We start from the raw sequence: 14,915 nt of genomic DNA on the forward strand, positions 1-14,915 counted from the left end.
CCTACATTACTTCTCTATAGTACACAAGTATCTTTTAATAAACCTGAAGTTTTTACGAAATGAAAGCCGAGTGCGAGAGATAAAGCTGGTTTCATCTCAGTTCAATGCCACAATATTGTCCTGAGATAGGACGTTTGTAGGACATTTGAGAAATTTTCGTCCTCGAGTCGTTCCGCAAAGTACAAACTGAGGACATCCTCACGAGGACATTTTGCCATGATGCACTCAAAAAGTACTCAGAATGTCCTGTTCGGGATGAGGACGTTTTGACCATTTGAGGACGTCCTCAGGACATTTGGTGTTGTCTGGGAAGAAAACAAAAATAGCGCACCTTTGCGTCCGACCTGACATCTTTTTCTATACATGTTTAATAAATTTAGGCTTCATACTGCGCGTTCATAGCTTGCAAAAATCTAACTTCGGCGCCCAGTTTATCAAAACTATATGATTGCATCTGCATCGCCACTAACTCTGCTATCTTCACCATCATCACCATACAACAAGCGCGAGCGCCTAGTGTACACGTGTGCACAGTCGAACGCATCTTAACAGCGGGAAGGCTAAGCCACCGAGCAAGTATTTTGTCCCCATTTATTGCCTGCGGTACCAGGCCACCTAGCATTGCAAATGGCAGTATGGAGCTGAAGGGGTACCAGAAGATGATATTCGCAACGTTGTTCTTCGGCTACGCCTTCTACGGTTATAACCGCAAGAGTGTCGCTTTTGTATTGCCTGCACTCACCGCCAGTGGACTTCGCAGAGATGAAGCCGGTACTCTCTTCTGTTTCCTTATTACTGCTAACGAATATATACATGTAGCAGCACGCAAGGACGTAGGATGCTACTCTGATGAATGAGAAGACGCACTGCCCGTGTACTGTGCAGTGTCAGTGCACGTTAAAGAACCCCAGGTGGTCGAAATTTCCGGAGCCATCCACTACGGCGTCTCTCATAGCCTTAGTCGCTTTGGGACGTTAAACCCCATAAACCAAACTAAACCAAACCAAACTGCGTTTGAAACGTGAGACCACTGCTCAGTGCAACATAGCGATCTAGGAAGAAAACGTCTGACGAAAACGCGCATGTGCCCCGCCGTGGTGGCTCAGTGGTTATGGTGCTCGGCTACTGACCCGAAATACGCGGGTTCGGTCCCGGCCGCGGCCCAGGTGGTCGAAATTTCCGGAGCCCTTTACTACGGCGTCTAGCCTGAGCGCTATGGGACGTTAAACCCCATAAACCAAACCAAAACGCGCATGTGCGCCAGCACGCCCAGCTAGAAGTACTTCTCTAGTAAAAACAAAAAAAAAAACAAAGCATTTCGCCTCAGAGATAGAAGATGCGTATTACCGCGCTGCGTCGCCTGCAAGTGAACGCATAATGAATGTCACTTAACCTAGCACCAAGACTGACGCTGGCGTCGCGAAATTCGGGCATCAGCTTCCTGGAACACTTAATTTACGCCCAGGCATGATTAATTTATAAACGGATATGAGAAGAGAGCGGTGAGTGTCGACTCCCACCGCCGCAGAAGAGATTTTTGCGCAGAAAAATTTCGACGACGCCAATTTTTTTTTAGCGAAATGATTAATAAATTAGTACTTTTTTATGGAAGGGAAATGGTGCGTTAAATGCCTTACTTCTCGATGTAATCCTCAACCGCGCTGTGAGGGAAGGAAGGTGAAAGTGAAAGAAGGAGAAAAAAAGAGAAAAAAAAAGTGCTGCAGCGGAGGGCTCCGGAGTAATTTCGGTTCGGTTTAGGGGGTGTAACGTCTCAAAGCGACCCAGGCTACGAGAGACACCGTAGTGAAGGGCTCCGGAAATGTCGACCACCTGGGGTTCTTTAATGTGCGCTGACATCGCAGAATACATGGGTCTCTAGAACGTCGCCTCCATCGAAATTCTACCGCCGCGGCCGGGATGGAACCCTCGTCTTTCGGGTCAGCAGCCGAGCTCCATAACCACTGAGCCACCGAGGCGGGCTTGGAATAATTTCGACCACTTGGAGATCTTCAACTTGCACAGCTCACGGGCACCTTTTGCGTTTCGCCTCCATCGAAACGCGGTCACCGCGGTAGGGTTCGAACCCGGACATTCTGGGCACTCCCGGGTACTACGGCTCAGTAGCCGAGCGGGTCATGCGAATGAAGTCCAATGAATACATTTAATGAATACATTTGCAATTAATACAATGAATACATTTAGGGAAACGCTTTCTCCAAACGCTTTCAATAAAGATGCTTGTAAATGTTTTCTATGGAGGCGAAATTCTAGAGGCCCGTGTACTGTGCGATGTCAGTGCAGGTTAAAGAACCCCAAGTGGTCGAAATTTCCGGAGCCCTTCACTACGGCGTGCCTCATAGCCTTAGTCGCTTTGGGACGTTAAACCCTAATAAACCAAATCAGATTTAATGAAGCCTGTATGTAGCAGTACAGGTTGCGGCAGTATGAAAGGAAACACGGGAGCGCGCGGCCTCTGCGCTTCTCCAAGCGCTACCGCCGAGACCCGGCGAGAATCGGCAGCAAAGGCGCATGCGCAGCAAGCACGGCCGGCTCCCTTTTCGCGCATGCGCCTGGTGCGAGCCACCCATTCTCGCCTGCTCTTGCCGGCAGCAGCGCTTCGTGACGTGCCGAGGCCACGTGCTGCCGTGTTCCCTTTCATACTGCCGCAACCTGTACATTTCCGGTCGACGGCTCGTCCTCATATGACAGGTAGTTAGCGTATTGCATGTCAGGGAAACTGCTCATATTTTGGCTGCCGTATACCGTACTTACTCGTATACAATGAACGCATTTCCTACTTCGGCTCTCAAAGAGTACATTTTTCCCCTTCGCGTAAGAGACGCACCCGCTTCTTTTGGAGACAGTGTGCCGATAGCGATATTGAATGCTAGCTGGCACCCTTGTTTGAACGCCGAAACAACTATGCAATAGCACCATCTCTCAAATGTCAAGACTACTGTACCTCACCGTACAGGATAAACAGCGGAACAGAATGTTAACAAAAAACTAACAAAAACCAACGCATGGTCATAAATACTTTCTCGTTTAAGGATAGTACCAACTTTCTGAAAGCCGCCGCTGAGTGGTTACGGCGCTCGGCTACTGACCCGAAAAACGCGGGTTCGATCCCGGCCGCGGCGGTCGAATGTCGATGGAGGCGAAATTCCAGAGGCCCGTTTACTCTGCGATGTCAGTGCACGTTAAAGAACCCCAGGTGGTCGAAATTTCCGGAGCCCTTCACTACGGCGTCCCTCATAGCCTGAGTTGCTTTGGGACGTTAAACCCCTGTAAACCATAATAAAACAACCAACTGTCTGATGTCGTGTTTCACGCTGAATGATGTGTGTTGTGCTAGAGAAGGCTGGCTGGGATCTGTTTGGTTATAATTATGATCCGCTGAGCGAGCTATGCTCTAGAGCAAGAGAATCGTGCTGAACAGTGGTTTTGTTTCATTTGGAATGCGAGTCGTATCGCATGAAGTAATTATTGCACCATCCTACTTTTTGTTCAGTTCTTATGGCTTCATTTTTTTTTCTAGATGTTTTACCCCTGTGTATTGAACGCACCCCCAAGATACTCAGATTTTTCATGGGAAAAACAGTGCGACTATTATGCGAGTAAATATAGCACGTGCAACAGTTATTTGGTGTCAATTCACTGACAATCAACAGACTCTCTTTAGACTCTGCTTTGAAGGATGGAGAACATACCGCGTTAACGACGCGCATGTACCTCGAAATCTTTCTTCCTACGTTTTTGCGTTCATGCTAACGACATTGGCATGCTTTGCAAACCCCAGTTTTCTGATTTTTCACAGTCTGTTTTCATAGGTCACCAGCCTCTCTACACGGTGTTGGCAGAATCTCCGGAGATCTATTTAATTACTGTATTTGCAGACGCTAGGTTTTACCCCTGCAGCAAAATTGGAGGGGTAACTTGAGCTCCGTCTTAATGGTAAGACGCGATAGCGGTTATGGGTTACGTCCATATGTGCGGAATTGGTCTTTTTTACTGATTGATATTGATAGATGCCTAGAAGTCTTCATACCACTCCTAGCGCAGTGGTGCAGCGGTAAGCGATGCGCCATTGCCCTGCGATGGCAGGTGCTGCCACCAGTGGGGATTGTGCGACTCAGGTTGCTTTTCTCGAACAACTTCTCGCGACAAATCATTTATATAACTGCCACCTGCCACGGTGGTCAGATTGCTCCTAATCCGATGGGCAGGTTGTGACGACGCCACAAAATCACGTGACCTAGGGGACCCACCTAGGTTGCTCCTCCTTTCGCTCACAACGCCGGCGCTGATACTATGCCGGATTTTCTGCAGAACGGTATACCCTTAACGTTAGCGCGTCAATAAAAAAAACACGGTGAAACTGATAGTACCTGCAACAATGCAGAGAATAATCATCGGAGCACAATCACTGTAGGCCAGCAACAAAATCAATAACTCAGTAACTAAAACGAAAATTGGTTCTTGGGAAAGGAAATAGCGCAGTATCTGTCTCACATATCTCGGTGGACACCTGAACCGCGCCGTAAGGGAAGGGATAAAGAAGGAACTGAGAGAAGAAAGGAAGGAAGTGGTGCTGTAGTGGAGGGCTCCGGAATGATTTCGACCAACAAGGGATCTTTAACGTGCACTGACATCGCACAGCACTCGGACGCCTCTTGCGTTTCGCCTCTATCGAAACGCGGCCTCAGTAGACGAGCGCCCTAACCATTGAGCTACCGCGGCGGTTAACTCTCAAAAAACAATCTTGACAGCAGGTTTAATGCTCTTCAGTAATTGAGAGTACTAGCTTAATTAGAAGAGAGGAACTGCAGCAGCGTCAGCGCAGCCCTGTCGTGTATAGTTCGGGCTCCAGAGCTTCTCCGAGCAATTCTAACGGCGCGCAGGCATGATCCTGAGCAGCCAGAACCTGGCGTACGCCGGCAGCAAGTTCCTGTGCGGCGTGCTCTCGGACAGCCTCAGCTCTCGACTCATGTTCGCCGCCGGTCTACTTTTCTCTGCCGGCTTCACCTTCGTGCTCGCTGCCTCGTCCGTGTCGGCCTACCCGTTCGCTGCGCTCTGGTTCCTCAACGGATGCTCGCAGGGCTGCGGATGGCCCTCCCTCATCAAGGTACTGCAGCAGGTCAGTAACATCATCATCGCCATCATCATCGGTCCTGGTTAAGTCGACCTCCAATTCGCTCTGTCCTGTGCCTAAGAGTATCCGTCTACCTGACCCCCCGCGGTGCCCCTAACAGCGTTTGCCTTTCTTAGGATCCACTCTGTTTCCATAAAAGACTATCGCTCCCTTGTCTTCCCCGTGACGTGCCCTACCCCATGCCCGTCTCCTCCTCTTTGTGTCCACTAATACATCACTTTAGCACGGGCTTGTCTACAGTTCGAGAAACTGTCTTTCTGTGTCTTAATGTTGCCCTTATCATTTTCCTTTCCACTGCACGCCACGCTGTGGTCAATTAGCCAGTTATTCTATCATATAGCCGGACGCTTGAGATGTTCTGTTTGATTTGTTTCGTTGTTCATCACAGCCATCACAGCCATTCACTGTTTGCTTATAAGCGGTCCATACCGTTGCCCTCCCGTAGCACTGATGAATGCATGCAAGCCCGTTCGGATAACAAAACTTAGAACGGTCCATGACCGCTGCTGAAAAACTATACGCCAAACAGGGGAGTTGCACTCGAGTCGGATAACGAAACTTTGAACGGTCCATGACCGCTGCTGAAAAACTATACGCCAAACAAATCCCAAAGAAGACATTTAACCTATACATCTGCATACTTTCGAATTAACTGTGAGCTTAATCACAGGGGAGTTGCACTCGAGTCATATTGGAGACTAGGACTAGGGCGCACAAATGCGGGTTTATGCGGGTGCTTACCGCAGCCTGCGCCGCTGTGCACTGTTTAACAGACCCAGGAAACCTGGACAAACGCTTGTGGTTCGCATGGCTGACAGCCCGTGCCGCTTGGCGCTGGACATTAAAAATCACCCTGGGAGTTCGCAGTCTTCGTTACATATCCCACTGATGTTCATGGCTGTCAGAAACAGTTGGTGCGAGCGCAAGAGGCAATTTTTTAAATTAGATTTTGCAGTGGTGAAGAAGAGTGGACCATAGCAATCATCGTGTTCGCGCAAAATCTCTTGAGACTCTAATTATCTCAAAATTAAAATTTTGTTTGGTTTGGTTTGGTTTAAGGGGGTTTAACGTCCCACAGCGACTGAGGCTATGAGAGACGCCGTAGTGAAGGGCTCCGAAAATTGCGACCACTTGGGGTTTTTCAACGTGCACTGAGATGGCACAGTACACGGGCCTCTAGAATTTCGCCTCCACCGAAATCGGACCGCCGCGGCCGGGATCGAGCCCGCGTGATTCGGATCAGCAGCCGAGTGCCATAACCACTGAGCCACCGCTGCGGCTCAAAATTAAAACTTTAAAATATCCAACTATCCCCACTGAGTTACGAGGTGTTCGCTACTGGCCGCCAGCAGATGACGCTAGTTGCTGATCGCCAGGAAAGCTCGTCATGAGCTATCCGTGGACCACAATCATGACGTCTATATGACATTCCGTACAACGCGCTTACACTGAAATATTTCATTTAAGGTTCAGCGACACTTACAAATCTCACATACCATGCAGTAATGTAACCACTTTATATTATACTTCTTTTTTCTGTCTTCCAGTGGTTTCTACAAGCCCAGTTCGGGACATTGTACGGCGTGCTCTCGGCATCATCCAACATTTCCTTGAGCATAGCTCCATTCCTGTCGTCGTACCTGATGCTCACCTACAGCTGGCGAGCAAGTGTCATTGCCACTGGTAACGGCATGCATTTACTGCGCTGCCTATCTTTTTGCTGCGCTATCGCGTACCTTTCGACCCATCGGACGGTCCTCCGCTTTCTGTGACACCTGAACAGACACCACCTTGATTGCTGGCAGTAAAAATTTATGTCAGGCTCATTTCGTCGTTTTTAGGGGGGCACTGACACTGAAGTAATTGTTTTGTCCGTGAAATCATAGCAACGGCACAGCCATAAAGTAATTAGATTTAAAAATACCCGAATACCTTACAGATTCTCTGATCCTAATCTTTGTTCGTAGTGGATCTTGTTTAAGTTCACGAGTTCTGTGACATCACACTGTGACATCACACTGGAGTTAGTCATGAATTGTACTGTCAGTCACTGACATAGTACTAGGCAGCAGTGGTGATGAGGTGTTATTTGTAAAAACGTAGGGAGCATAAACGTCGTACTGCACGCCTGAAGTGATTTTTGCTTCTTTATATTTTATGCCACGTTCCCGTGCACTGTACTGCGTTCTACATCCAAATAGCGACGCTGTGCATGGAGTTACACACTTCTGTTCTAAATTAATAACTTTCGGTCGGCGGCTTCTGCTTTGCCATTTACAGCGTGTGATTCCGTTTGCCCTAATAAGATTTTGAACGATCACAAGTCGTCTTAATATCAACATGAGGAAACCTTCAAGTGATCACCATTTGGGGATAAACCGTACACAGAGATAAATGAGTGCCTTAGGAACTGGAGAACAGCAACAGATGAATGAAGGGCAAAGCGGGCAAAACACATTCACGCTTCCTTTTTTACCGTTCCCATCAGGATGACAATAACTGGTTCAAAAAGTATGCAGGTTACTCAAGACACCGCCAGTGGCTCCCTCTGGGGATCATGTTCGGGGCCACTCTTGTCATGCTTACTTTAAACATGCTTTAAACGGACACTGACGACCAAACTGAAGTTGGCATGTATCGATAGGCTACCGATAGGGTAAAGAAGTGGACCGAACATAATTCACTGACGCCTCGCTGGAATGGCAGCTCGGGGACGACTGCCCACTTCACCTGCTTCACTTACCTCCTAGCTGTTATTGTGTGCCGTTCCTGCAGGCGTACTGTGCATGCTCATGGGTTGCCTATCTGTGTTCACAATCGTCAACAAGCCTGCCGATGTTGGCCTGAGCGTGAGCGAAAGCCCGCAACGCAGTCCGAGTCATCGGGAAGTCGACTCGCCTCCTGGAAAAGGTGACATAAGTTGCTTTTGCATCACGATTTTTTGAAGAATATAGCCACTTGATAATGGAATCTCCGTTAACCTTTTAACCACGAACCCCGAGCTGCATTCGTCATGAGTGATTACACCAATATCGCCAATGACGAGTCACACTCGTCCAGCCTGATGTTGCTCTGCTCGCACCGCCATAGACGAGTTATGGTCGGCAATTCCGTTGGTTACAATTTTCAACACTAGAGGGCGGTAGTTGTCTGAAAAACGCCTTTCGCTCTTTAGCGTAGCCTGACAGCAGTAATTCTCGCCAAAATTGCCAAAACAGTTTGGCGATTTTGGTATGTTTTTCAGGAAGCAATTAGGTGGTTAAAGAGTTAAACGTTATTTGTGTATTCATTCACATCCCTAAATGATATGCGGTACTTACGGGAACTTGTTCGAACGTAGTTCCACGACAGCGTTTCGGCCACACCTTCGTGAGCATAGCGCATTTAACGGAGTGTATGCCATAACTCATACTGGGCTGTACGTTACTAGGGTCCTTACTGACAGCAGAAAATATATCTGAGACGAACAATCCACCACTGGAAGCTTCCTGAAGTGTCCGCTACAAAGCATCGACAGGATTCGACAAGGGCTGAACGCGTTTACTCGTTACTGTTACATGCGTATTTTTCTTACTTTTGCTGTCCTTTCCGCGTACCCAGTCATTTCGCGTGTGTATATTTCACAGATGTTGTGCTTCCACTTGCTTGCGTACTTAAGTTTCATAATTTTTCATTTTTTTCTTTTGATTATGTTTGCTTAATTTCTGTAACTCGTTTTATACATGCCCCGCCGCGGTGGCTCAGTGGTTTCGGCGCTCGGCTGCTGACCCGAAAGACGCGGGTTCGATCCCGGCCGCGGTGGCCGAATTTCTATGGAGGCGAAATTCTAGAGGCCCGTGTACTGTGCGATGTCAGTGCACGTTAAAGAACCCCACGTGGTCGAAATTTCCGGAGCCCTTCACTACGGCGTCCCTCATAGCCTTAGTTGCTTTGGGACGTTAAACCCCCGTAAGCCGTAAATCGTTTTATACATATTCACCGTCAACAATCTCCCCCCCCCTCGCCCCCTCCCCACCACCTTTCCCCGGCGCTTATGTAGGGAGCCTCTTAGGGAGCCCTGGCTGGTAGTAGGCAGCGAGCGACAAAGACTAGGCGCAGTTGTGTTGTGGTCCAATCTTCCCTTTTATTTTGCCCAACTGCTCCTTCTGCCCAGAGGCCACACTAGGGACTCCAGGCAGTTGGCAGGGAGCAGAGGAGGAGGCAGCGAGCACCGTGAACCTGCTGGGCAGCCCGTTCATATGGCTCCTGTCGGCCGCGTACCTGACCATGTTCTTCGCACGCACGGGGGCCGTCGACTGGGGACAGCTTTACCTCATCGAGGACCTCAAACAGTCGCAGTTTGCCGGTACGTGTACGGTTTTCAACCATCTGTGGGTGGTTGCAGTCATCTTGGGAACAAACGTGCACAGCTAACACATAAAAATACCATCAGTGCTGAAGAAATTATGCTTCGATCCTTGACTGCACCTTGGCACTCATCATCAGCAGATCCACTCTTCAGAGACCTCAACATCATGCGATTTCGTATAATTCGCGATTACAAAACAGCGCTCTTGGTGAGCACTATTATAAAAGCGGATATACCGTGCAATTCTTCCATTCTGAAGCTTCCTTCAAGTCACACTAGACACGCTGACAACAATAACCTCAATTTACCTACAACACACAATGTATACGGACGTAGAAGCATAGCATTTGTCAGCGCTAAAGTTTGGAATATCATCCCATTCAGCATTAAGTCCATCTCGAACATTCCACCTGCTCTAAAAACGTACATGCTATCAAAACAATACACCTCCCCTTACTGTTGAATTGATTATTTTTAGTGCATTATATTAATTATATGCTTTGTATGTTCAGCGTTGTTCAACTGCATAGATTTATAACATGTCTGTAATGGATCCGAAACTAGCCACTGGCTAAGGATCCAGATGCCTCATTCACCGTGAACTTTATATATTTTTTCTGTGTAATAATAAACTTGAACTGAACTGTAACCCTTTATTGGTAGTAGATGGCAGTCCAGCTAGCAGTGAGGCAACTCCCAGGTTGGGAAGGTTGCAGTTGCATACAACTCAAGAAGTAAAGGGCGTATGATTCTCCAAGAAGTCCCTCCAGCCAATCGCAGGGACCTTCGACCTATTGGCACGACGTCGCAGACAGTCGTATTGCACCTGCTAGCGAGCTGCACTAGTGGTGTTATCTTTCTTGTGCCGTTGTCTTCAGTGCCCTTCAGGTCGAGAGACTGCTAGCCGCTGGCGACGCCACACTAGCAGGTGCAAAGCGGTTTACCCCGACGTCTTGACAGTCGGTCGAGGACTCTGCTTGGAACATCTTAGAGGGATATTTGCCGTTTTCTTTGTGAGTTGTATCCGGCTAAGTCTCTCAGCCGTTCTCCTCTTAACTGACCATCTATATATCTCTTCCACCGCAGCGCTGATGACTCGAGAATGTGGATCAATAAACGTCCTTTCACTCTCTCATCCGCAGTAGCCTTCGCAGTCTGGAATCGAATACGGAAACTAGTAATCATTGACTATGCGGAGGTCAAATGCAACAGCCTCGTGCCCTCATTACTGACAATCCGCGTTACCACGGATGTAATCGCCATTAAATGTTCTTTTTAGTCACGTTATTAACACGATAGCATTATAAGCCTCATCAGGAGCAAAATATGCTGTCGGAAGCTAAATTCGCTGCTGGCTGGAAGGAAGTGACGTCATCAGATGGGTGCATTTCTATTGGCTGGATAGGGACGTAGTCAGACCGGAAGCAATGTTACTACCGGTAAAGGCATCTAATCGTATCTCATTGCCAACACGCAATGGAATTAGTTGTCCCTATGAGGGTTTTTTTTTTCTTTGCTGTTATGCCTTCATCTACATGTCTCTTTTCTTATGTAACACTTGTGATGTTATTGTTTTATGAGCCTTTGGGTGCATGCCTCGTCTGTCTGAGCCAAGTCTTGCCAGCAATACTGTGAAATAAATAAAAATGAACTAAACCTCCTTTTTCGCGCTCGCAGCCAGTGCCTTCATGAGCTGCATCGAATGCGGTGGATTCCTGGGGGGCATCGTAGCCGGCTACATAACGGACTGGCTTATAGTCTGGCACACAAGCAAGGTTGGTCGTCTTGACTTTACCCGCCGCGATGGCTCAGTGGTTAAGGCGCTCACGTTGAGTAAAGCTGAGATTTGGGCGAGTTGGTAAGCAGTCGTGGTGGGTGAACAGCTTGTCTTGTCTTTGTCCCGCCTTTGTTGCGCTGTTCACTCATCATGAATCAAGGCGCTCGTCTACCGAGCCGGAGTACCCGGGTTCGAACCCGACCGCGGCAGCCGCGTTTCAATGGAGGCGAAACGGAAAAGGCGCCCGTGTGCTGTGCGATGTCAGTGCGCGTTAAAGATCCCCATGTGGTCGAAATTATTCCGGAGACCTTCATTACGGCACCTCTTTCTCTCTTCCTTCTTTCACTCCCACCTTCCTCCTTTCCCTTATGGCGCGGTTCAGGTGTCCACCTAGATATGTGAGACAGACGCTGCACCATTTCCTTTCCTCAAAAACCCCCCCAAAAAACAACCAGTTTTTTTTTCCTTCATATCATTACTTTCAATTCCTTTCATTAGCCTCCATTTGCGTATTCGTTGGGCTCTCATCTAAAAAAAAAAGCCTCACTGAATTAAAACATGGTGCGGTCACTAAAGTAGAACTGCAGCTGTTGTTCTGGACGGCATTCTCTAGAACTGAAATTGAATATTTTGCTAAAAGGGATTGCACTTTTGCGTGCTTTAAGGACTGACATCGGATATCAAGGGGTTGCGCTGTGACAGCTCACTTGGTGGGGATATACCATTGAGTTCTTCCGCACTGTTATCCTCAATGAAAGACAAAGTCATGCCGCTCTGGAGAATGACCGTCAAGCGCAACTGCGTTGAACAATATGATTCAACGCTCATCTCACAGTTGTGCTGAACCACGTGACTCGCCGTTCACCTTATGAGATAGTAAAAAATAGCTGGCGGTTTAACACTGCTATGCACGGAATATTAAGCGAAAGCACGTGCATACCAACGCTACGTACATGAAAGCGAGGTTGAGGTCTCTAAAACGCCAGCGGCCCACTTGTTTGGTTTCGTTTCTGAAGTAAGAAAATGGCGCAGTGACTGTCACACTTTGGCGAACCACACCGTAAGGGGAGATATAACGATGTCAGTGCACGTTAAAGAACCCCAGGTGGTCGAAATTTCCGGAGCCCTCCACTACGGCGTCTCTCATAGCCTTAGTCGCTTTGGGACCTTAAACCCCATAAACCAAACCAAACCAAACCACGATTCTTATGGTAAGCTCTGCTCTTTGATCAACCAACAACCAGGTCAAGTCATGCAATAAAGTTAAACCACTGAAAACCGTGTCTGACCATGCTTATAGCACCTAATGTGGCAAGGGTTGACACAGTAACACGGCTCGTGGCTGGCCATAGCAAACAAGTACCGAAGGCAGAAATGGAGTAATAATAGGCTACTCGAAAGCACATAAACCTGAAATAAAACATGTTTTATTTCAGGTTTACGCAACCTGGAATAAAACATGTGGAACCCGCCGCGGTGGCTCAGGCGCTCGGCTACTGAATCTGAGTATCCGGTTTCGAACAAGACCGCGGCGGCAGCGTTTCGATGGAGGCGAAACGCAAAAGGCGCCCGTGTCCTGTGCGATGTCAGTGCACGTTAAAAATCCACCTCCACTATGGTACCTCTCTCTTTCTTCTCTCACTCCCTCCTTTATCCCTTCCCTCACGGCGCGGTTCAGGTGTCCACCAAGATAAGTGAAAACAGATACTGCTCCATTTCCTTTCCTCAAAAAAAAAAAAAAAATGTGGGACGATCAGGCTTCTGATACGAATAGATCTGTTCTGCGAAAAGAGTTGGACTTACCCTATATAATTAGTTTGATGCTTTTACTCTAAGCTGAGGCTTTTATCTGGAGTGTGAAGGTGGTCGGATGTTGGTAGAGCCCCCTAGCTAGGGAGGTGGGGTGGGGAGGCCTCTGGTGGATGGTGCTTTTAGGGGGGGGGGGGGGGGGGGAGGGGGGGAGGTAGAGGCTCTTCGCTTGTGCTGGGCGCTTCACTTCAACTGCTTGAGCAGACGGTTTATTTTAGGGGAGAGGGGGTAGTGACGCTAGCTCTTGTTCGCAGCTAGATAGTCGAAGCTTATCCACACGCGCGACAGGGTTTCTGCTTATGTGCTCTTGCGTAGGAATCAGCCTCGACTTTTGCACGCGGGTCTGAGATGTTCACTCCTTTCCCCCACCCCGCTTCTACGGACCTGTGCATAGCAAATGAATGAACGAATTAATTAATTTAGAAGAACGTTTTGTTGGGCTAGATGGTGCATGTTGTAAGAAAAGAACTGTAGCGCAACCAAGACGTACACAACAGAGGACCACACAGGACTTAGCGTACACAAGAGAGGACCACACAGGACTTAGCGCTAGTCCTGTGTGGTCCTCTGTTGCGTACGTCTCGGTTGCGCTACAGTTCTTTTCTTCGGCTGGTTGGTTGGTTGGTTTATGGGGTTTAACGTCCCAAAGCGACTAAGGCTATGAGAGACGCCGTAGTGGAGGGCTCCGCAAATTTCGACCACCTGGGGTCGACCACTGACATCGCACAGTACACGGGCCTCTAGAATCTCTCCTCCAAAGAAATTCCAGCCGCCGCGGCCGGGATCAAATGAATGAATGAATGAATGAATGAATGAATGAATGAATGAATGAATGAATGAATGAATGAATGAATGAATGAACCAACGCAGGGGGACACCAGCGGAGCGAGTCCCCGGGTTCCCGTGTCGGTGGTGCTAGTTTCAGGAGCAACCGTGGCCTTCCACGTCTTTGGCTACAGCATCACGGAGCACTCGTCGGAGGTAGGTGCTCGCGCAGTGCCGTCTTGCGTTTCATTCCGCAAGCTACTGAAGCTGTACGTTGAAGTCAAGCACCGTTTGACAGCGGTAGGAGGGCCAGGGAGGTTTCCCAGGTTTATTATGACATAATGATACGCCGTTGACGGGCAGTAGTTTAACATACGAGCTGTGACGATATCAACGTGTTGTTTTACAAGGGGCACGTGGCTGATTACGGCCCTCACAGCCACGTCCCGCGACCCCCTCCCCTTTTGAAGGGTAGAGGGAATCCACTTCGCGAGGCCAAGCGGTTCACGTGTATTGCATAACTCGAAACAGGGCGTTTTCATTAGCTGGGGGGTGACTTGTGACTGCTCCATATTCGTTTGTCAGCAGATAATCACGTGGTTCTGCGGGGATGGCGCCACTGACTTTGCTATCACGACTCTCAGCCTTGGTGAAAAGTCTTCGGGACGCACGGCTTTTCTTTCGGAGCACTTATTCCCCCTCCCCCACCAAAGATCTAAGAAAGTTTTTAAATGCGGGGACGAGGGCTCTCTCTTCCCCCAGCAAAGATTTCGAGCTTGAGGCGCGCCACAGATGCCCAACAACACGGCTTAAAAGCGAGCTGTGTGGTCCTGAGGACTTCTGACCCAGGTTACATGTTCTACAACTAGTACTGCAACGCATCGTTGAAATTCGAGCTATTCGTTCTTCCGGTCAATGCGGACGGACGCTTTCGTCCCTTAATTCTTGTTCCGCTGAGTTCGAAGAAATTTTTGCTCGCCTTCGAGTTCAGTACAATCTTTTTTTTTTTCATTTTTCGAAAGCGCTAAAACAACGTGGACGAAGAAGGAACAGACAGGGACGAG

The 14,915-nt window shown here is 48.5% G+C and overlaps 1 protein-coding gene across 1 annotated transcript in view; it reads left to right on the top strand.

The window, feature by feature from the left end:
• The first annotated feature begins 564 nt into the window (after nt 1-564).
• The window catches only part of LOC149365665 (glucose-6-phosphate exchanger SLC37A4-like), a 36,443-nt gene continuing 22,092 nt past the window's right edge, over nt 565-14,915 (top strand). Inside the window, exons 1-7 of the mRNA XM_089545130.1 lie at nt 565-771; nt 4,902-5,137; nt 6,700-6,835; nt 7,928-8,062; nt 9,306-9,497; nt 11,178-11,275; nt 13,957-14,067. Coding sequence (XP_089401256.1) covers nt 636-771; nt 4,902-5,137; nt 6,700-6,835; nt 7,928-8,062; nt 9,306-9,497; nt 11,178-11,275; nt 13,957-14,067 — 1,044 coding nt within the window. The 5' untranslated portion in view covers nt 565-635. The remainder of the gene's footprint in view (nt 772-4,901; nt 5,138-6,699; nt 6,836-7,927; nt 8,063-9,305; nt 9,498-11,177; nt 11,276-13,956; nt 14,068-14,915) is intronic.

This window comes from Amblyomma mixtum, chromosome 1, assembly GCF_055824585.1.
Source record: "Amblyomma mixtum isolate Tamu chromosome 1, ASM5582458v1, whole genome shotgun sequence".
In the NCBI taxonomy this organism is placed as follows: domain Eukaryota; kingdom Metazoa; phylum Arthropoda; class Arachnida; order Ixodida; family Ixodidae; genus Amblyomma; species Amblyomma mixtum.